General features: G+C 42.2%; 1 protein-coding gene across 4 annotated transcripts in view; it reads left to right on the top strand.

The window, feature by feature from the left end:
- Positions 1–23,551, top strand: part of LOC110048177 (integrator complex subunit 3-like) — a 317,013-nt gene that overhangs the window by 288,880 nt on the left and 4,582 nt on the right. For all 4 annotated transcript variants that reach the window (XM_089296027.1, XM_089296026.1, XM_089296025.1 and 1 more), the window contains one exon: positions 23,154–23,226. In XM_089296027.1, the coding sequence (XP_089152153.1) occupies positions 23,154–23,226 (73 nt within the window). The remainder of the gene's footprint in view (positions 1–23,153; positions 23,227–23,551) is intronic.

Raw genomic sequence — 23,551 nt, 5'->3', positions numbered from 1 at the left:
AGAGCTACAGAAAGGTGAAACTTCAAAGACATTTAGGAAATGATAAAGAAAGCGTGGAAGATAATTTGTCGATTTCTTTGTCAACTGAAAATCCAGAGGTTTTGTTCCCAACAAATGAAGTGGTGAATGAAGTTTTCAACAATGACTTGTTAGTTCTTTCAAATTTTGTTCCGATGCATGCGTTTCAACTTATCTAAAATTCTGGCAAGTCTATTAAGAAGTATGACAATGTTGATGTAGTTGTGAACTCAAATGACAAAGGGTTACGAATGATGAGATTTGTCCATGACTTACAAGTGTACAAGGATCCACAAAAAATTGTCTTTGTGAAGGCCTGCTGTTGGGCCTCTTAAAAGAGAGATCGTAAATACAAGATTAAATTAACAGTGCAAGGGGGCAGTATGTGTACTGATAAAAGTAAATCAGCATCCTGTGATTGTCAGTGCCCAGCATCCGAAAGTGAATGCTGCTGTCATGTAATGGCAGTTATTTGGATACTGGAAGACATGACAAGAAAGGGAGAGTTGAAAGAGTGCAACAATAGAACATGTACGTCAAAACTGTTCACCAGTGGTGACTACAAGTATTGTAAAACCAAGGCATGCCTCTGATGGGCCAGGTAAAAGAAAAAGGGGACATATAGTCAATTCTATGATCCTAGACCAGTGAAGTCAAGAAAAATTGACCCTGACTCCATAGTTGAATTAAAGAAAAATCTTCAAGAGATCAATCCAAAACTTCCATTTGCTTTGATGCTGCCAGAAGACAGAAATATTCCTACTGTAATCACCTTGATTGGGCCAGTGGCAAGAGGATCAGTGCTTCACAAAGAGCTTCAAGGATTTCAAATGGCTAGCACAAATCCTGTCACCTCCTGTGATCCAATTTCTTACCAGTCACCCAATCCAGCAATGAATGGAAGTAGTAATGAAAGTGGGCATGTTCCTACCCAAACAAATTCAAATGTTACTGATGGTCATGGCCAACCACTTAGAAAATTCTACTGACAGTCAGCCCAGGCATACACCCATTGAACCCAAGTGTCTCAACAACAGTTCCCCCAGCCAAGGTTTTACTAATTTTCCTCCACTACCCAACAGATGTTGTGAGGAAACTATTGACTTGAATCTATCTCCTAATGCTCCAAACATCTTGAATATGGTTCAAGTATCCCTTCAAGCAAAGCAGCACAGGAGATTTACGCCAAGACAATTGGTCAAGCAAATAACAATGTATGGTATGAGAAGAGAAGACACCGCATCACAGCATCAAAGTTTCAAAGAATTTTGAAAAGAAAGACTCAGCCAACACCTGCATTTTTTGCGAGCAATCCGTGACCCAGTTGATATCAGCAACTTGCCCTTTGTTAAATATGGCAGAGAAAATGAGGACAAAGTTGCAGATATGTATGTCAAAAAAATGCATGAAGAAGGGAACACTGGACTCACAGAGAGTGGCAGAAGTTGGTTTATGTGTCAACCTATCCCTACCTCATTTAGGGGCATCTCTAGATCGTGTTGTTTCAAATCCCATGTCAAATGATAAGTTTGGAGGAGTAGAGATAAAAACTAACCCAAAGGCAGGATCCATGGGTCTCTCAATAGCTCAAACTGTTGGTCACCCATCTTTTACAGCAAACCATTTTTTTTTGGTTTCAAAAGATGGGCAAATTATTCTGAACACTGACCATTCATACTATTATTAACTTAAGGGTCAGTTGGGCCTTTCTGTGCTCTCATGGATTGACTTTGTGACACATTCAGGCATAGGAGACTTATTCAAACAACGAGTGTTTCTTGACAAAGACTTGTGGTCCAAAACTATGATTCCTAAATTGAACTCATTTTATTTCAACCATGCTCCGGATTTTTTCTTGTTAAATGGACCTAAGACTTATTAACATTGAAGAAATGTTCTTGTACAATGAATTTAGTTCACATGAACTGACCTCAAATAAACTCAGTAACCTTTAAAATGTCAAAATTAGACTGAAAGAATAGGGTTTTGAAGATTGACAATTAATGATACGACAGTCCACAACTGATTTATGCACCCATGCATAGACAATGGTACTACTTGATCAAATATGAGCCATGCCTTCACCCGTTTGATTGATCTTTCCATGTGGATCCTCACATTAGCAATGCTCATAGTCTCAAAGCATTCGTCCTTTGTGAATTGATCCTGCACTGACTGTCTTTTGGGCAGAATATACAAACTTGCACCCTTCAAGGCCATGAGATCGTGTACATCAAGTCCTTTGTCAGCAAGGTATTTATCCCCAGCCTCCACAAGACTACAGAAGTCACTCTTTTCCACAACTTCTCTGTCACTTATGCGGCCAGGATACAGGTGGCTGACAAAAGTCACCCAACAGTTGGGGTGATGCAAATAAAGCCTTTATATGTATTGTGGGATTTGTAATCAGAGTACATTTCAGAACGTGTTTGATAGTCGTTTGGCATGTCACACTTAATCTCTGTGCAGTCAAGAATACCTCGGATATCTTGATACTGGCCTTTAAATCCCTCAGGCAGATACTTCTTGATCTTATCCTTGGAAACCCATATTGGCCGGCTTCCCAGTATGATGTACAGCTAGTTTACCCGTGTCACTAAAATATCAGAAACTGTAGCTACAGAAACGCCATACCTGTGTGCCAGATTCCTTTCAAATAAACCTAATCTAATTCTGGTCAAAAACATCCATAGTTTATCTATTGGATCAATATTATGGCTCCTTTCCCTTTCTTTGTCTACTTCATGTAGATATGGAAATATAGCAGTAAAGTTCTCTTCGCTTTTGCTTCGAGCAAAATTCGAACTAATTAAAGACTCTGCACAGGGTTTAACATACTCCCAGAATGCCATTAGAGTATTGTAATTTGGAAAACCCACATAAATGAAAATATCATCATCATCACTATTCTTAAATCTTTCTATACCAAACTTGGAAAGTAACAGTTGGCGTTTTAAATCTGCAACGACCTCTGCGAAATCTTCATTTTGATGCTCGTTTTCAATTTTTACTTTCCTGGTTTCCAGTGGATCACCTTTATTCTCTGAACATACAACCGAGTATGTGATTGTTGATTTCGTCTCTCTTGTATCGGATCACTTTGCCCTTTCAATCTAATGACTTGATGCTTTGGTCCACTGAAACCGTGATGGAGTAGCAGTTAGCAAAAGATCTTTCCTTTCCCAGTTAAACTGCACTTGTAGTCTGTAGAAACAAAATGTTTGTAGCAGCAAAACAGAGACGTGTTCAATTTAAACTTGCTGTCAGATCGTTTCATTTTCACTGCCCATTCCATCCTACATTGAGAATCTTTCGGAAATGCATGGAACGTGAGGTCTTCTTTTATCCAACCTATTAGTACATAGTGCTGCAGCACAACATTTATGCAAGGTCTTTTATGCAGCACTATTTGATCTTGCACTTTCTGACATAGCATCTGCCATAATTACTCGTGCCAACTGGAGGGCCCTTAGGCCTCGCTTTCATGTAACTTTGGGCTTATGATGTAAGTAAATGTGTATTCAAGGTTACGTCCTTGGTCAGTGTGAATTTGCAAGGGAACACCAGACCTGGAAATAACTACAGTGGGCAAGAGATGTGCTACAGTAGCTGCTGATTGTTCAGGCATGGCAAGTGCCTCTGCTCATTTCAAGAAATAATCCATAACCGCCAAAATGTACCGATTTCCTTGTTCTGTTTCCGGCAGAGGTGCCAAGACATCAATGGTGAGCCTCTCAAGGGGTGCCCCCACATTGTAAACTTGTAGTGGGGCTTGAAACTTTTTCTGCAGCTTTCTTCGAGATGAGCACTTAAGGCAGTTTCACCACCACACCTTTACATCGTGGCTGCTTCCACACCAGTAGTAATGCTGCTTGACATGATGCAGGGTCTTCATCAATCCCAGATGTCCAGCTGTCACTGAGTCATGCAGAGACAACACCACTTTCTCTTGAAGACTCTTAGGAATTACTAATGTTAAGCTTTGCTGTTGTCGGAGACGTGTGAAGTCCCACTTGCAGTACAGAACTCCTTCCTTCAGGGTAAGTCTCTCAAACTGTGCCCAATAGCCCTTAAGCTCTGAAGAAAGAGAAGAAATCTGCTCCCACTTAGGTCGCCCCTGTCCAGATTCCAGCCAGCTTATTACGGGTGATAAAATGGGGTCGCATCATTGCTCATTTTGTAGTCCATCTATCCATATGTCCATCTCTTGAGAGGAACCTGCTCCTAAAGTACATTCTCGACTTCCACTCTTTGTAACTGCACCACAGAACAGAGAACGAATCATCCTCAGGTTTCTGGCCTGCCTCAATTCTGTCACAAATCCACACTCCCCACAACTGCATGGTTGTCTTGACAGTGCATCTGCATTCCCATGCTTGGCTCCTGGACGATACACTACTTCATAATCATAAGTACCCAAGATTTCTAACCATGATGTCATTTGCCCTTCCAAATCCTTGAAGCTCATCAGCCACTGCAAAGCTCCCTGATCAGTTCGGACAGTGAATTTCCTTCCATACAAGTAATGGTGGAAATGGGGTATCCCATCTACCACAGCAAGCAACTCGCGACGTGTGACACAATAATTTCATTCCGCTCTTCTCAATGCTCTGCTGAAATATGAAATTACTTTTTCAGTGCTATTTTGAACTTGTGAAAGGACAGCTCCGATTGCCACCCTACTTGTGTTCGTGTCCAGGATAAACATGTCATCAAGGGTTGGGTATGCCAGGAATGGAATTGAGGCAAAAATCTCCTTTAAAGTGTATAAAGCCTTATCACAGGCCTCTGTCCATAGGAATTCCTTTCCACTTTCAGTCAACTCGTGTAGTGGCTTAGCAATGTGGGCATATTCATAGATGAAGCAGTGATAATAGGACGTCAGGCCAAGATAACTGCTAACTTCTGCGACTGAGCTTGGAACTGGTCAGGCACTGACAGCCTTTGTCTTACTGGGGTCAGTAATCACTCCATCTCCACTTACGACGTGGCCTAAAAAGGTAACCTTTGGAGCAAAACATATTTCTTTAGGCTGAGCTTTAGGTTAGCAGATCATAGCCGTTCAAAAACGAGTCGTAGGTGGCTCATGCCCTGTTCAAATGACTGAGCATGCACAATGACATCATCCAAGAAAATTAGTAATACTTGCCAAGGTAAGCCCAGAAACACCCTCTCCATCATCTTCTCAAATGTGGCCAGAGCATTGTAAAGATCAAAGGGCATCACATTGAACTGATACAGGCCAGAACCCGTGGAAATTGCTGTCTTCTCATTATCCTTTTCTGCCATCTCTACCTGCCAATAATCACTAGCTAAATCCAATTGTTGGAAAGTAGTTAAGATCCACTGGACAGCTCAATTTCAACCCTTTAATTTTCTTACAACTCGGGACTGTACTAACAACAACGCAAACACAAGCAAGGATCAATTTCAAGACAGAAGCACAAGGTCTCGCATGGCCCGTAAGGCTTAGCACGCATAAATGCGTCACGTCCAATCATTCTAACAAATGTCACGCTCACAAGAGTTCCCCACCTGTTGACCAGCCGAGTTGCATTAAACAAACTTGACTGTAAGACTGATCAACACTAAGAAAAACACTAGAAATTACTGTCCAAAGTTAATTTGTCCACAACTTAGATTAGTTCCTTAATCAATGCTCTTCCCCTGTTCTCTGCGTCTACAGCAGCTTGTCTTCTTGGATTTCTTCTTGGTCGTACAACCACAGGGTCTGGATTTGAATCCATACGGACCCATACACCAACACTGTCATCTCCACCATGAATCTCCAAAGGGTACAGGCACTGGAGTGGGCGCCTTAAGGTGCTAGATTTATTTCCTCTGGACTTCACTCTAATGATTGCACCTCTGACCAGTCCATCTGCTCCAGTCACCAAACTTTCCGCTCGCGCTAACTTCCATAAACCTCTGGGCAGATCGTCATCGTGTACTACTACCATGTCTCTCCTATAGCTACAGGTGTTGGTGCAGCATTCTTTGCAGAATGACGGTGTGAATTCCTGAGCTCAATCACGTATTCTCTCCACCTACGCCAGAAATGGTCCATCACATTACTGAGATGCTTCATTCTCTTGCTTAATTGCGTCGATGACAGCTCAAAGTTGGGATCCATCAAGTCACCAGTGCAAGTATCAAGCAAACTCATCGATCTCCTGCCATGAAGTAAATGTGACAGTGTCAGTGGCTCTTCAGCATCCGCAGAGGTTACATAGGATGACAGTCAACAGCTCCTTGTATGTGAGCCTAGCACCTCTAATTGTCTTCTTTATATACTGTTTCACTGACCTCACCACTCTCTCAAACAAACTTCCCCACCATGGGGCCTTCTCCAGGTGAAAGATCCATTCGACTTTCTTCTCTGCAAGGTACTGTCTTACAACTGGACTCTTCATCGAGTCTGCTATCTGCCTGGAAGCAGATTTAAAGGTACTTCCATTGTACGAGACAATCTTTAATGGCAATCCTCTCCTGGCTGTAAATCTACGAAAACTTCTAAGGAAGGCTTCTGCTGTTAGGTCTGGAACTATGTCAAGGTGAACTGCCCTTGTAACAGGAGGTATACAGGCTAATCCACACCTTTTTTCCTGTCTTCTTACTGACTCCCTTAATGTACAATGGGCCTGCGTAGTCTAAGCCAGTTAAGGTAAAGGCCGGTGCAGTCTTTACTCTAATTTCAGGTAAGAATTGTGGTGGTTCTTGATAAGGTTTTCCCTCATGTCAGTGACATGTTACACAGCTATGTAGTAATTTCTTCACAACCTGTCTTCCTCTTGCCAGTCAAAACTCGGATCGCAACTCTGTCAAAGTTTCCTTCACTCCATTATGCACTCCCATGACAATTTCTGATAGCCAACATTGTAAACCCATGATTTGCATCAAGGAGGATGAGATGCTTGGCCGAGTAAGGAAGGTCTGCGTGCGACAGCCTGCCTCCACACCTCAGAATGCTAACACAATCAGTAAAGAGATTAAACTCCTGCCTCCAGTTCTCAAATTTCTTATTCAGCTGCAAGGATTTCTGTACATCCAGGATCCAATACTGTTCTGCTACCTCCATGTCCTTTGCCCCAATTTCAGAACTAATTAGTAACTGTTCATTGTCTGGTGATAATCTTGCCTATAGGTTCTTAAGAAATCGCAAGACATAGACTGTAACACGTGGTAGTCGCTGAAGATTGCTGAACCGGCTAATGTCAATGACACAGCTAATGCTGGAGTCATTAGTGTTCACAAGAAGAGTGGAAGATTTCAGGTTCCCTCAATTTTTCACTGTCATTTCCGTGAAACATTCTTCAGGAATGCGCTTTGTGATGACAATGCTCTTCAACTCTTCCTCACGATGGCTCAGCCACTCCGGACCCATTACCCAGAGTGTGTTTTCTGCGAGCTGAGATGAATTCGTACCTCTTGATGGGACATCTGCAGGATTGCTGTCAGTGGGGCAGTACCTCCAGCTCTCCACTGGGAGAAGGCTTCTAATTTCTTTGACTCTGTTTTGTACAGACAGTTTCCATTCTTTGTCTATGCCTCTTATCCAGCAAAGTGCTACTTCAGAGTCACTCCAACAGGTAATCTTCTTGACAAGAACTTCACATTTCAGAGCCCCCTCAACGGCTGTGACTAATCTCGCAAGTATGACTGCTGCTAAAAGTTCCAATCTGGGGATTGTTTGGCTACTCAGTGGGGCTACTCTTGTCTTGGATGCGACAAACTTCAGAGAGGCTGTATCAACTTGGAGGTAGACAACTGCACCATATGCCTTTAAGGAAGCATCACAAAATCTGTGAAGATTGCAGCAGACAATTTCATTCTGTGGTTCCTTGAAATAGCATCTCAAGACGAAGGGGCTGAGAATTCTGAAGACTTGCAACCAGCTTATCCCACTTCATTCTTAATTGGCCTTCCAGTGTGTTGTCCCAGTCGGCTCTGCTCGAACAAAGATCTTGGAAAAGAAGTTTGAACTGCACGACAACTGGTGATATAAAACTGATTGGGTCATAGAATTTTGCTGCCACAGCAGCATTGTTCCTCTTAGTCGGTCTGCACTCTGAAGCTACTTGAGCAACTGTCCTTTGGTCAAAAACATGATTGTCCTCCACAAATTCCACCGGAATCTTTTGTTCAGATTTGCTGCTCTCCTGTGCATCTCCTAATGAAGTCTTGGTGTATGACTGTTCTTCATGAACTACTGATTCCACTGTGGCCATATCACTGACCAGCACATCTTGCAGGATTCCACTGTCATACATATCTTCACCAGTACGTAGCGCACAGCTAACCCTGCACAATCCACTCTCATTATCTTCCATTTGTTTCCTCAACTCAGGAGAATTTGTTACAAATTGAAGCCTCCTGCTAATCTGACTTTAGATTTGATGTACAGTTCGTAGGCTTCTTCATCAGTGTCTCCTCCTGAGCTCAGATCATCCACGTAGATTGACCCTAAAAATGTCTCAACAAATTCAGGATCCTTTTCTTTATATCCTTCCACGTGGTGTTTCACAGTTGCATTTAGGAGAAATGGGCTTGATGACAACTCGGGCAAATCGTAGCACAGTTACTTCAGGATACCCTTTCTTCACATCATCAAACCACAGGAACCTCAAGACATCTCTCTCTTCTTCTGCTACTGACACGTTCAGAGATGCCTTTTCAATGTCGCCAGCCAGTGCCTGTGTGTTCGAAATCTCAGGATGATGTCCATGATCTTCTGTGAAAGTGCTGGCCCGGTATATAGACAATCATTCAAGGAGACTCCATTTGACTTACAGGATGCATCATAGACAATTCTGAGTTTTGTGGTCTCTTTGTCTCTTATAATGACAGCATGATGAGGCAGGTAGTGAACCCTTCCGACTTCACCAGAGGCTGGTTCACTGACTTTCTCCACAATCCCCTTTTAGATCTGGTCTCTGATCACGGTATCGTATTCTAGCAATACTTGGGGTTCTTGTCTCAGGCGGTTCAACAGACTCATCAGGCATTCGTGGCTGGTCTCATAGTTGTCTTCTAGAACTGGGTGAACGTCCCTCCATGGTAGATGTACTTCATACCTTCCATGCTGAAAGGAGATGCTGTCAATGAACTGCTATGAACTGACTGTTCAGGATTTGATATTCCCATTGACTCCAGGTCCCAGAATCATTTGAGCTCTCCAGTACGGTCGTTGTTCAGAGGTTGGGACAGCTCAGCGGTACATTTTAGGAAATGGGTGCTGGATACCAGGTTCACAGATGGATCGCAGTCTCACATTGAGCTCTCTATTGGTCCAGATAAACCCAACCCAACCTTGTGTGTAAAGCTGTTGGACCACTTTCTCCTCTTCTCACTTCTCCTGTCACGATTTGCCAGTATTGATCTGATCCAATAAGTATGTCCACTTCTGCTGGCTCTGTTCCTGTTGAGTAATCAGTGAGATGAATTCCATTCAGGTGCTTGTACATGTTCCTTGCCAGGGCTACTGTCTGACCATGTCTGTTCCATCATGTAGTTTAACACCAAAACAAACAGCATCACAAGTCTGCAATTTCTTGTCTTGTGACCCAAAGGTTTTGATTAGCATTGTCTCTTGACATTCAACTGGTAAACTTAGCTCATCCTTCAAACTCTTTGTGATGTACGATCGCTGACTCCCACTGTCAAGAATTATTCTAGCCTTCACACCTTTCTCCTTAAATCCTGACTTGCAGATAATGGCTTGAGCTGTCTGTAGAAGGATTGGTGTTGCACAACTAATGAACATGGTTACTTGGGAGTGATTGGGCCTTGGCTGATCTTCTGGGTGCACATTCTCCCTTTCCTTGGGCTTCGCACATTTTTCCTTTGTTCTAGTTTGCAGCAGGTTGCTCTCACAGATGCTGACATGATGACGGCCACCACATGTGAAACATTTCATGTTAGATTTGCATTCTCGGCTCAGTTGGTCCTTCTAAGGCACACATAACATCTTCCGGTCTTCTTAAGAACATCTCTTCGGGCTTGTGCATTAGAAACGGTCTCACAGCTATTACATGAATGAGGTTGCTTGCAATTGGTACAAGTTGGTTTGCTATCTGATTTAGAAAATAGTGATGAGACAGAGGGTGGGCCTCTCCAATGTTGCTTGTTCCTTCGGAATGGTGGGTCTGGCTGTGGATTGTGATTTTCCTGTGCAGCTCCCTCCCTTGCTTCCAATTCTTGATGCATAACTGCCAACAGCGGGTCTAATTCCCAGTCTCCCCCCTTGACCTCTCTGCTAATGATCAAACGTACTTCTTGTGGTACCTTGTTCATCAAAACAGATGAAAGCAAGCTATCATAGGATTCTGATGGTACTCCAAGAGCCTTAAGACCACGTACATGAACCTCCACTAAGTCATAGAACTGTCTCATGCCCCTTAGATCATGATTAGAATAAACAGGTGCCATGTTGATGAGGTCATCCGTGTGTTTGTTTACAATCATCTGTTTGTTGCCAAATCTGGTCTTCAAAATAGTAATGGCCTCTTCATAATTTGCATTCGTAATAGCAAGACCTGCAATTGCCTCAGAAGCGGTTTTCTCCAAGAGAGAGTTGAGATAATTAAACTTGTCAATAGTCGCTAGCTTAGAGCGAACACCACTTTGTAATATCTCCATTGAATCTCTTTACGACCAACTTTGAGGGCTTAATTTGGGAGCCTGCATCATGCACTTGACTTTGAGGTGAATCATTAGAAAGAATATTCACACGGCTTACCAACTGCGCGGACTCGTTCATCAGCTCCTTTGACGTGTGAGGGCTGGCTTCTATTTTTGGAGCAATGGCGGCCAGCGCTTCATCTAATCTGGCAAGAACTAATTCGACGTGAGTACAGAATTGGTCAGTTTCTTCAATTTCGCTGACAATTTCTTCCTCCATTGATAAATCGAGAATCTCCTTATCCAGTCCCTGGATAACGTCCAACTTTTCTTTTAGAGAGGACTTGTAAAGGATTAGAGTTGCTCATTGTTTTGAACCACTCGATGGGTCGTCGCTCAAAGAATTAAGAATTTCATTCGCACTCTCCAATTTCCTTTCGGTGGAATTTCGATGTCCAGTTCTGAAGGCTTTTTTCTTCGTAAGTTCCGAGGACGTTGAGGTTTCGTCGCTTGTAGACTCAACAGACATTTGTGATGTACTCTTCTTTCCATTCTTTTTCCTGCCGGCCATAGAGCAGTCGAGAGAAGAATTTCTCACCTTCAAAGGTTTTCAGGATTTCGGGATTTCCTCTAGTTCACTTCCGGCTCGAAGTGACCAATGTTGGAAAGTAGTTAAGATCCACTGGACGGCTCAATTTCAACCCTTTAATTCTCTTACAACTCGGGACTGTACTAACAGCAACGCAAACACAAGCAAGGATCGATTTCAAGACAGAAGCACAAGGTCTCACATAGTCCATAAGGCTTAGCGGGCATAAATATGTCACGTCCGGTCACGCTAACAAATGTCACGCTCACCAGAGTTCTAACACCAATGTTCAAAACCACAAACAATCCTTGATCCTCGGAAGTGGATAAGAGTCTTTAACAGTGACCCCATTCACCTTTCAGTAATCAATGCAAAAGCGTATCGTTCCATCTTTCTTTTTCACAAGGACCACAAGAGAAGACCATGGACTCAGCTCAATTATGCCTTTGGCCAATATTTTCTCTACCTCTTCCTCTGCCTTTTCTTTCAAGTGTAAGGGAAGTCTCCTCGGTGCTTGCTTGATAGGTTTGGACTCCCCTGTGACAATCCCATGCTGGGTTATGCTGGTGTGGCCGAAAGGGTTTGTAGAGGTGGCAAACATCTTGATATTCATTGAGTAAGTCAGTCAACACTCCAATTTGTTCATCGTTCAAGCCATCTGTACTTCTATTTAGCAATTCCTCCAGCTTTAAGTGTAGAGATCTCTGCTGATCTTGGTGTTCACATTCCTTTGGTTAAGACTCTCCAGCAAGTCGTTCATCCGTCTCTGCCTCCTGAGAGTGCCTTATCCACGGTTCTCCATCTACCTGATTTCCATCTACTGGTTCGCAAAGTGCTGCCAGAGTGTCTTTCTAGACCCACCTTGGATATGACGTGGGGTTGAGAAGACGAATAGCAATTGGGCCATCCATTTTGACAAGCGATCTACCTACCAAAAGTTTGCTGTGCTGAACAAAATCCAGTGTGGGTTCCAGAGTTGCCAAACCTCCATCACATCTGTCTAGAACCTTTGCAGCCGTTATCATCTCACTATTTGCCGAGACTAACGCTGTATCCTCGACTATCACCCTTAAATATTGATAATTGCTGAGCACCCTGTTTCTCTCCACTTGCGCTTGCACTAGTCAACTCGGGATTAATAGTTCCAGCTGATCCTCAGGAGCTGCAGTGATCTAACAACCATACCGGCACACAAAATCTCTTCCAGCTCTATGTCTGCAATCCACACCTGCAGAGCCTGCTTGCCTTCTTCTCTCATTTCAAATGTCCCCTTACCAGGAAACAGTTTTGCACTGCCATCTGCTAAGATCATACAGTTCTCAACTTTCTCAAGCACTGGTCGCCTAGGTGCACTGATCTTCTCCATTACTTCTGGGCTCAACATCATTGTGTTCGAACCCGTATCTACCAGAAACTTGAAACTTGACGTCCACTCCCTCTACCTTACTGGAGATGCACAGTTCTCGCTGATCTTCGTTTCCACGCAGAGTACCAGCCCTTAGATACAGGCGCCATAAAGAACGACACGGGACTGAACTTAGCCCCTTTAGTTCGCTCTGCTATCATTTCCCTGGTTGTAACAGAAATTTGGGCAATTGCGCGAAAAATGCCCTGGCTTGCCTCAGTTCCAGCCATTCCCTTTACTGACATTTCTTGGACCTCTCGAGCTAATGTGCTCCATTCCAGGCAGGAAGCTCCGGGCAGGACATTCAATTTTCTTCATTAAATCCTCCATTAGGCGCCTCTGCTCTTCTCGATTTTTCTTCATTTTGGACAATATTTTGCTGATGGATGAATCAAGGGTATCACATCATTTCTCTGAAAGTTGTATGCCCACCATATTCGCAGTCTGTTGGCCTGGTCTGAGATTTTAACGTTCAGATATCTGAAATGCCTCCACTTTGGTGGCCATGGCGAGGGCTTATTGTATTGTTCCAGGTCTAGTTTGAAGTATTTTCCAGTGGATATCCATATCTGCAATTGCACGGACAAAGTAGTCCTTTTCTAGTACGTCCCGAACAGATAGGGGTGCTTCCGGGTATGCTTGTCTTACGAGTCGCTGGATCTCCTGTGCAAGCCCTGGAAGTGACTCATCTTTTCCTCTGGCGCAGCTTTTCAGTTGTGATCCAAACACTTCCATCTTTCCACCGTACCAAACTGCAGTGACAACATTTCCCTGAGGACCTGATAGTTTGTCCTCGAGTTTGTGTCCAAATCAGTCAGCACGGCCTGTGTACACCCTGACAAACTCAGGACGAGGTAAATGGCCATTGTAGACGTATTCCAGCCATTTAATTCTGCAATCGGTTCGAATTGAATTTGATACTCATCCAAATACATCTTTCTATCGTACGGCAAAGATGTAGTTAGTGGTTTTGCCAAGAGAGGGCGGTTTCTTGTTCCTACAGCCAATTTTCGGTTCTCGAGCATATCCTGGAAGAACGTCCGGTTGTCAACCATGTCTTCGAGTTTGCCGCCAGACCCCGTGCGGGCCGCACATTCCATTCCACATGGAATTCTCCACAATAATTATCATCTGCATTCAACTGAACTTTGCAATAAAATAAAATATATTTTTAACTTTTAAACAACAGCAACTTCCACATAAAAAGCTTCATAGCAACCAGTATGCCGCTACAAGTCAAAATATCCCGTCGTGCAGCCTTACTACACCACCACACAACAGCCGTTTGCAGGACAGTTATCTACACCACAAAAAACCATCTGACCTGAACTTCAGCTGACTTTGGTTATGATTCATCCCACTTCTGAGACCAAATGTAACGCGTGCTGGCGACAACAACTTCCACTCTAAGAGTCCAACAGCCAACGGTTTAATCACTCGACTCTTAACATTCAGCTTACTTGTACACGGGAAGTCTACTCACACACACAGGCCACTACATAACGTGAGTCCCTTATATATCCTGTATTACGAGTATATTGCGCATTCAGTAGTGGCCATGTAACCATCTCTTAATCTTAGATCTTGTGCGAGCATCACGTTCAAATAAATAACCGTTGGACATCTTAGTACGCACACCTTTGCTCGTGCAATCACTATATCAGTTTCATTACACTTAGATGCAGTGGTGATCATATCCGCCAAAAGATGATCGCAGATTCATGGTATTCGGCCATTGAGTACGTTGACATTTGGCGATGTAGTCTACATTGGACGTTGTGTAAACAGAAGCAAACTTAAAGTGCACCTAACCCCCAAACTTTTTTCCCGCTAAAACGAATCCACTTGTTATTTGAAGCATTTGGGCGAAAAAAGTTTTGAATTTGGTTGAATCCTCGATTTTATATGCCCTTTCAAAGTCGCGCCTGAAGTGTTACACGACCGCGTTTCGGGGAGTCTGGGGCGGCGGTTGCTGATGACGTCTACCCAGGAACCAAACACAATGGCGCCTTAGTCAGCTCTCTGTATTTGCTCGAGAAAGTGGAAAACGAAACTAATCGTTCCAATATATTTTGGGACTAAAACGTCTAAGTTTTGTTTCAGAATCATTTTTTTTTTTCGTCACTGGAGTCAGAGTTAGGTTTCGATTCGGAAGACACCGAAATAAACTTCGATCGAGCACGTTCGACAACTGTGAACTCACTGCTTAGAGCTTTGAGAACAATTTGCAATATTTCAACCGACGACGGGGAAGACTTCTTCGCGGACGAGCTGCTTGTATATTAGGAATGGAAAGCTAGATACGAAGTGGAGGAGCAGGCAAACGAAAAACAGGAAAGAAAAATCAAGGACTGCTTTGGATGGTAATTTCGGCACCTAAACACAAGACTCGTTTATATTTGTCCTTAGCGAGAATGTATTTTGTTAAGGTATGGTTGTTCTATTACAACCAGTTTATGTTTTACTTTTTGGAATGCTTCATGTTTATTAGAGCGACGTAAGTGTTGCAGTTTTCGAGACTTGATGACCTCCAAAACACTGGCTTCGATCGATTGAAAATCGTAGAATTGTTTGGACCTGTATTTTTGAAGCTACGGGAAGCAAGGCGGAAGGAAACATTTTATACAATTACCGATTTCACATTGCCACACGTTTTAAGTCGTAACTCCAAATAACCAGTGTAATTTTTTTCAAAGTTTGCAGTGAAATTGGTCGGATAAGCGAAAACGATGTGTTCCCTAAGCGGTCCGCAGATAATGTTTACGCGGTCATATTTTCGACACTAATGTATGGAATGTTTGTCGCACTGCTGATTTCCAAACCTTCGAAAAAACTCTGTGAGTGTAACAATTTTGTTATCATGTAATTCTAAAGGATTAATCTTCGACTTTTATCTAAATCGAAAGAGAAATAAGTGCTGGTTGGCGGCGTACAGTTGCGACCTATTTTACACATCAGTATATTTGGTCGTAACGCTTCTTGATTGATCACACAACTTTGCCGGCTATGTTATAAATACTGCGGAACTGGAAGATATAGGTTATCGGTAGTATTTCGACAAATTGCTGGTTGGCTTTACGCAGAAAATTTTGAAAATAGCGTTTGAAAGTCTGCGGAACAAATTACAGTGAGAGTTCTTTAATGGTTCTTACAGACTCAGTAAGCTTGTTTCGGTTCGACAAAACACAGGCGGCCCAAGCTCACAATGCGAGGAGTTACATATATATTTTTTTAAATCTTTATGCGAACGTTCAGCGCGCGAAACGTGACACAGTTACCGCCGACATCTGCAATTACATAACGACCGAGTTTGGTTACGCGAAAACGTGACCTTTGCCTTGCAGCATATGGTGGTGGTGTGTTACAACGGTTTGAATTTATAAAGGTTTGTAAAGGGAAAAACGGTCGACATCATAGCTGAAATTTTGGTATTTTGCAATAAAAATGGCTTACTTCAATGCCTCGTTGTCTTTTCGCTTCTCAGCTCGATCCGAAGCCTTTTAAGCGAGTTGGCGCTTTTTGATTTTCCTCTACTAAGAAAGAGTATAAAAGGCGTTACTCTTTCTTAGTAGAGGAAAACCAAAAAGCGATAACTCGCTTAAAAGGCTTCGGATCGAGCTGAGAAGCGAGATGACAATAGAAAAGACAACAAGGCATTGAGGTAAGCCATTTTTATTGCAAAATACCAAAATTTCAGCTATGATGTCGACCGTTTTTCCCTTTACAAACCTTTATAAATTCAAACCGTCGTAACACAACACCACCATATGCTGCAAGGCAAAGGTCACGTTTTCGCGTAACCAAACTCGGTCGTTATGTAATAGTAGATGTCGGCGGTAACTGTGCCACGTTTCGCGCGCTGAACGTTCGCATAAAGATTTAAAAAAGAAAAAATAATAACTCCTCGCATTGTGAGCTTGGGTCGCCTGTGGACAAAATCAACCATCGTTTATGTCTTTATTGTACCATTGACCGATCATCGCCAGTAAATTGTACAGTATATCTTTTTTTAGATCTGGGATATTGCTGCAACAGCCGATAGCACTTCTGGAAGGCACTTCTGCGCACTTTTCGAATGTGTATTGCACCATCCTGAAGGAAATGAGAGGACGTGAGATATTCGACCTTCCTGGGTAGACATCATAACAGCCGCTGGACCCATTCTCCTCAAACTCGGTCGTGAAACAAAATGGCGGTGTTTTGGGGCTATTTTCGAGATTTTGGGGCACAGAAAATCGAGGATTTAACCGAATCCAAAAATTTTTTCGCAGAAGTATTTCAAGTAACATGTAGATTCGTTTTAGCGAAAAAAAAAATTGGGTGGTTAGGTGCAATTTAACTGCTTTATATGCAATGAATGGTGAGAGAAACACGTTAAATCGGCTTTTGGACCTACCTTTTACAGGAAATAAGGTAAGAGCATTTCGAAATTATCAGTTTTGTGTCTATTTCAACTTAATATAGGTCAAGACATGTGGCCCATGCTAAAATATGTCGAGCCTTTAATTGAAGGTTGACGACGGAAAGTTAAATATTTGCATTTTTAACATGCTTGGAAAAGCTCTCGCATCGCTCACAATCATTTGCCCAAAGAAATTTCTACAGGAATCTGTAGAACATCCTTCTACGATTCAACCGCCAGAAGCTTAATCCATTTGAACGTTTTGCAGGTGGTTAAAATGAATTACATTCACGAAGTCCTTTTAAGTTAATGAAGTACATGTCTTCGAAATTTAAATATTTTGCACCCAAAAAAACAACGCAACATTCCCCAAAATCAACCCAGTACACATTTAAACTTTGTACAAAACTATTTGTGTGTTTCAAAGACGGAAGAACAATTTGGTTTTGCATGCGAGGCTCTTGAACTTGTGTAATAAAATTGGTCCGCAATGCGTACTGGTGAGCCTATGCTTAGTTTGATTCCGTTCGGTTGGAATGTTGTTTTTAAATGTCAGTATCTGGGAGTTGAATTGCTACAAGTGAGAAGGCAACCACTGGAAATATAGAGGTGTGGAAATGAGTGAATTAAGTAAAATGAATTTGAGTCAGGCCCACAAAGGGAGATTGATATTAGTTTCCAGTACCTTTTAGGGATCTCTTTCAAATTTCCCATGACGACCAATGTCAATTTCATACTTGAGTCTTCCCTTTCGGGGGCTTGGCAAAGGAAGGTTCGTTGAAACCTTGTGAAATAGGGTGAGGGAGACAATGAATCATTACGCAACAGTGTAAACAAAAACTTTATTTCTATCCAGGACAATAATTTATTAGTTTTAAACAACATTGCTATAGTCACTTCATAGTTTTTGCCTAATGCCACATGAAATAAAAAGGACATTGGAAAATCTCATTGTTAACAAGTCCTCAAATGACAACTTAACTGTTCTTAATTATTTTCAAACGTCGTTGCTAGTCAGTTGGCAAAGTCTGTATAATGTGATACATATGAAATCAAAGGACACTGGAAAACCTTATTGTTAACAAGTCTTCAAACTACTTGATCCTAGCAGTATGCAGGACACCTATCGTATATGAACTCAGTTAAATAACCTTGCTCTCTATGAGTTCTCGTAGCTCAGTGGATAGAGGGCCCGCCCGGTGTTCGGGAGGTCATGGGTTCGATTCCTGTCGGGGACTCAGAATTTTTTTCTTTGTCCCACGTTCGTGTCATGTTGATTAATTCACCTTCACAACTTGATAATTGGGATGTGTCGAAATCACATATTATTAAAGAATGGCACAATTTCTGCCGAGTTATAAAACGACCCAATAATTTTATTTCGTGACACAGTGGCCACTGAGCTAAATAACACTGCAAATTCATTTTGTGACACAGTATGGCTGCCGAGCTAATTCGTTAAACAACTTAGTACATTTATTTTCGGCACAATGGCCGCCGAGCTAAACAACTCAGTACATTTATTTTGTGACAACAGGCCATTGTTATGTTGTTCAAGTCTGCTGAGAACACTGACTGCTCAGTTTCTGTTTTCGTTTGATTCACCAAAACAAAATCGAAGGCGAGAAGACTATTGAAAACAAAACACTGAATTGCCCTTTGATATAAATTATACTTCTGTAGACGCACACACCTCCCTGAGACTTAGAAAAACATTACGACTTACTTGAAAGGACAGTTAGGAAAGTTTCACTTACCAATTGCAGTGCTGGAAATAATTTTTCTTCTTTAACAGGACATATGTCCTTTCCAATCTTCATTTTGGTCGGGCATCTTATCAATTTGACCTGACATTAATTTGCATAATTGATTTGCATAAGTACTTGGCATAATAACATAACTGCACCAATCTCTCCTGGTTATCTCCTGATTATATGTTCTTCAAGCAAACCTGGTTTTCTATTGAATGCTACCATTAAAGGGACACAGTCAGCTTTGGGACCGCGCTGACCTGGACACTTGTTTTTCTCACTTTGAAAAAAGTTCACCTCAACCTGAAATCAAAGTACATCTAGAAATCCACTACAATCTTCGCAGTGTTTTGCTTGATTTTCAATCCTTTACTGAAAAACCTGTTTTTGAGTGTGATTTTGCTCATCCTATGATATTATTTTTATCATATTTGGTTAAAAACAGTATGGATCGCGTCTCTGTGATATGCAAATTAGCTAAGAAATGGTATCTAATGCGCATGTGCTTCAGCTGACTGTCCCTTTAAAGCAGGAACCCATCACTAGGAGTGTGCAACTACCCCAATTATTCCTGTCCCGGCCTTTTCACAGACCCATCTATTTTTAGTTTGAATTTACCGCGATTTCAGATCCCCGCAGGAACCTTAGTGACCAATCACAAGCACGAACTTTATAATGCCCACTTGAGGCCGCCATTTTTCTCCTTACGGATTCGCGCTCATATAGACCAGAACTGACCTTTTTCGTGGGAAAAGAAGCCTTAAAATGGACCGGTCTGTAAAAATACCGTGACATAGGCTTAGTATGGGAGTTGCTGGCTCCTAGTGATGGGCTCCTGACCAAAGTTGACTCTAGGGTACATGCATGAAGGGCTAACAGCATATCGCAATGGACGTAATGCATAATAGGGCGATTTCTGAAGAGTACTTTATTTGGCAAGAACAGGAAAGATGAACACTTCTGCTTTATGATATGGCAAGAGCCGAGGATATGGCTCAAACTGTCAGAGTCAAGGGCCCAAAATTAACAAAAAATTCTTGAGTTGCCATTTGGCGACTAAGTGGTAAAAATCAAGTAGGAGTTTTATTCAGAAAAGAGCGCAATGCATAAAATCTGTAAAGAAAAATGTCGAAGACTTTTTTGGCCACTAATTTTCTATACGTAGCTAATGTAATGTCTGTGAAAGATTCATGCATTCCAAGAGACACAATGGGTAGGTATACATGACGTACTCAATGCTCAAGGGTTTGCAATGCATTATAGGGCGATTTCAAACACGATCAGTCACTTGCAAGTTTTCCGATGTGAGGGAATCCCTAACAGCAAAGCAAATGGATACATTGAATGTTATAGAAGCAAAGATCTTTGACTATGTATTTCTGAAAGGACATAATGTCTGAGAAAATAACCGTTATTGATCGTCAACACAGTCGCCATTATGGTAGCCTGTGAACGCAGACGTATTTTCAGCTGTCGACTGAACCTGAATTTTTTGTCGCTAAAGATGAAATTTTAGCCGTATTGGCGACCGTACCGGTCGCAATTTCGAGCCTTTTAAAAAAGTATCTAACTAAATATTACGGATGGACAATAACGTCGTGTTGGTGAAATGTTCGGACATCATGTCCGATCATAATGTGAAATTGGCCGGACATATTTAAAATTTGGACGGACAATGTCCGATGAAACCGACTGTTATTTCCAGCCCTGCAAGTGTATCGAAAGAGTAACTAGAACTTTGGAAATACACAGAAATGCACAACCCCGTTTATCGCGATCGATGGCGTGACAGATATATTTCCTTGTGAAGCGAGGTCAGTATTTCGAAAGCCGAGCTTGCATAAGCAAAACAGGGTAACCCGAAAACACTGACGCCCGCTCCACGGACCCCCCTACGGACGGGGTCCGCGGACTACCACACGGACCGGTCCATGGGCTACCTCTACGGACCCCCTCTACGGACCACCCCAAAATAGTCTAAAAATAATATATCACTCGTGTCGATGAAATTCTGAGTGTTTAACTGTGCAAATGTAAGACTTGGGTTTTTAACACTAACAGTCACTAACGCCGTTCATTACATGTCTACACTAGCACTCCACAGTATGTTACAAACTGGCAACCAGTATGGATCGTGGAGCAGCCATTTTGGATATTCTCAGCGACCACGTAATATCGGCCCTTTCCCGGAGGGGGGGGGAAATCCCATATATAAATGACAGGGGTGGTTGTCATACCTTTTAGGGGTTAAAAACGCAGTTTTGGTTCCTCTTAGGGGTTCTTTCTAAACTCTCCGACCAGCACACCCGTCTTTTTTTATATGAGACTCCCACCAGGGCCCTTCCCCTCCCTCCTAACCTGCCGTTATGGTTGATTGCTTGGCTGGGGAAGGTAGATGTCGAGGACAGTGAGAAATAGGATGTTTCAAGGCTGAGTGCTGTAAGGTTTGCATTGTTTCGTTCCCTCTGATGTTGAGAATCATGTTAGTGACTTTTTAGTATGCCCCTATTAGAGGGATATAATTTTATGCCAGCTCACTCGTTCGACTCTTACTGATGTTTTGTTAATGTTTCTAAAAACTGATCTGACCACCGGTAGGCCATAGGGTAGGCCACAGGGTAGGCCATGGCCTACAACATGGCCTACCCCACGTTTTGTCCACACCCGTTTTTAGGTCGTTTAAGCTTGTTTGTATCTGTAATTTCGCTGAGGAAATTGTGAAGCTTGGAACGAGTTCACGAACCCACGGGAGAATGGACTGAACAAAGTGGCAGAGAGGAATTAACACAAATTTCGAGGCTTCCCAGAGACTTCCCTGTGGTGTCCTGGAAGCTTCCCGGTTTTTCATATACTGTATGGCCACAGCAAACGAAATGGCAATGTGTAGTGATATAAATTGCGCCCGAGCCTGAACCCAAGTCTGTTACATTTGCACGATGTAACGCTCGAAATTTCGCCGACACGAGTCATCTATTAGACAACCCGTAACTGAAATATTTATTTATTATTTCTATTCTGTTTTGGGGGGTGGTCCGTAGAGGGGGGCTTCGTAGGGGTAGTCCGTGGACCGGTCCATAGGTGGTCCGCAGACTCGGTCCGTAGTGGGGGTCAGTGTTTTCGGGTTACCCAGCAAAACAACTCCTGTATTGCCTAGGAAACCTGCTCAGCAACACCTGAATGAAATAACATAGAGTAAAGAGGCATCTCGTAAGCTTTTCACAAATACAGTGAAGTTAGTATCTGATTAAAAGAAGAAAACTAATAACAAAGCAGCCCGATAGAGCAGTTGAAAAATGGAAATAATTTACCTTGGAAACTGCAATCAAATCCCGACAAAAAGCTGAGCAAAGAATCGAAAAGAAGTTCTCTGACAACGTAATATGACTAGAGCTAACAATGACTACGCAAAAAAAGAAAAAAGGCAAATGTACATGTAGCAATGGCCGTCTTTACTCGAAAACAGTCAATGCACTGAATTCCCTGGTTTTAACAGTACTTAACGACTGAACTGCTCCAGTTTCACCTTGTTCACAGACTACCCTGTCTTTTCAAAACTTCATCATTAAACCAGCCGACAATAGCAAAGACAACTTGTAAATTACCCGCAATGAAGTTTTAAACCAGCCGTTTACTCTTAACTCAAACATAAAATGACCTGTAGACTTCACCCTTAATTTGACTTTAAAATTATAGTTCACCTTTAATATAGCTTATCTTCAACCTCAATTTGGCTTTCTTTTCTTTGATAAACATGCATCACCTTTCAAATTTGATCATATACGTGAGCATGAGTTCAGCATAAAGACATGATTGTATGGGGTACTTACGGTATTTTCAGTAGTTTTCAGTGGGTCTATGCAGAATGTTATCTGTTGACTTCAACTTAGTCACATGTGCTATATTTAATAAACAACCAGATACAATACTGATGCAGTAGAAAATGATTGAAAAATATGGAAACATTGTATCTAAGCTATAAAAAGAAATCTTTTAAGCAACAGAGAATAAGGAAATAATCACTGGCCCTAACATTTTTGTTAATTAAGAACAGTTTTACCCGACAGAAAAAATCCTGGGACTGAGATCATACAGCGTACTACTAATCGGTATATTAACTGCGTGCTAATAGATCAATAATATAATACTCACATTCTCTATATTATTCAGTCAGACTGACAATAAGTACACTCAGGTTGCACCAGGGCAGCATTCTCAAGGTCTGACTGACAGCGGTGCCAGGCAGCCAGGTGTCCTGACTGACTGTATAATTATAGAGTTTCTATGCAGGTTTGACAAGCTGATAAAATTGTGTGCTTACTTTGATTTGTGAGAGTGATCTCTTGAAGTTTTATTGGTATTTTGTTGTAGTCTTTAAACACGAGGGCCTGAGATCAGCTTTAGATCAAGTCAGGCTAACTGCTAACGATGCAAGAAAAAACAGGTACGTACCTCACTACTTCATGGCTATGTTCGATTTTTTCACATCATACATGGTTAAGCCATAAGGAGGTTACCCTTTCAGTGACTTTGAAAGTGTTTTGTGCTCCCACATAACACAGTAAAACACCGCTCCCCCGCCCACCCGCCCCCCGCCCCCCACCCCTTCAAGGAAATATTGTATTAGGGCCTCCAGCGACTAAACATTTAGTTGTCGACAAGTATTAGGAAAATCTGAAAATCCCCAGCCGTAAAGATAGCTCATATTGACGTCGAGCTTTTCGTATTTGTTTTGCTTACACAGGCTAGAAAGGGACTCTCCAGGAGGC

The sequence above is a fragment of the Orbicella faveolata genome, unplaced genomic scaffold (genome assembly GCF_042242905.1).
Source record: "Orbicella faveolata isolate gen_17 unplaced genomic scaffold, um_ofav_v1 contig_26, whole genome shotgun sequence".
Lineage (NCBI taxonomy): Eukaryota > Metazoa > Cnidaria > Anthozoa > Scleractinia > Merulinidae > Orbicella > Orbicella faveolata.
This window is presented reverse-complemented; position numbering and strand designations above follow the sequence as displayed.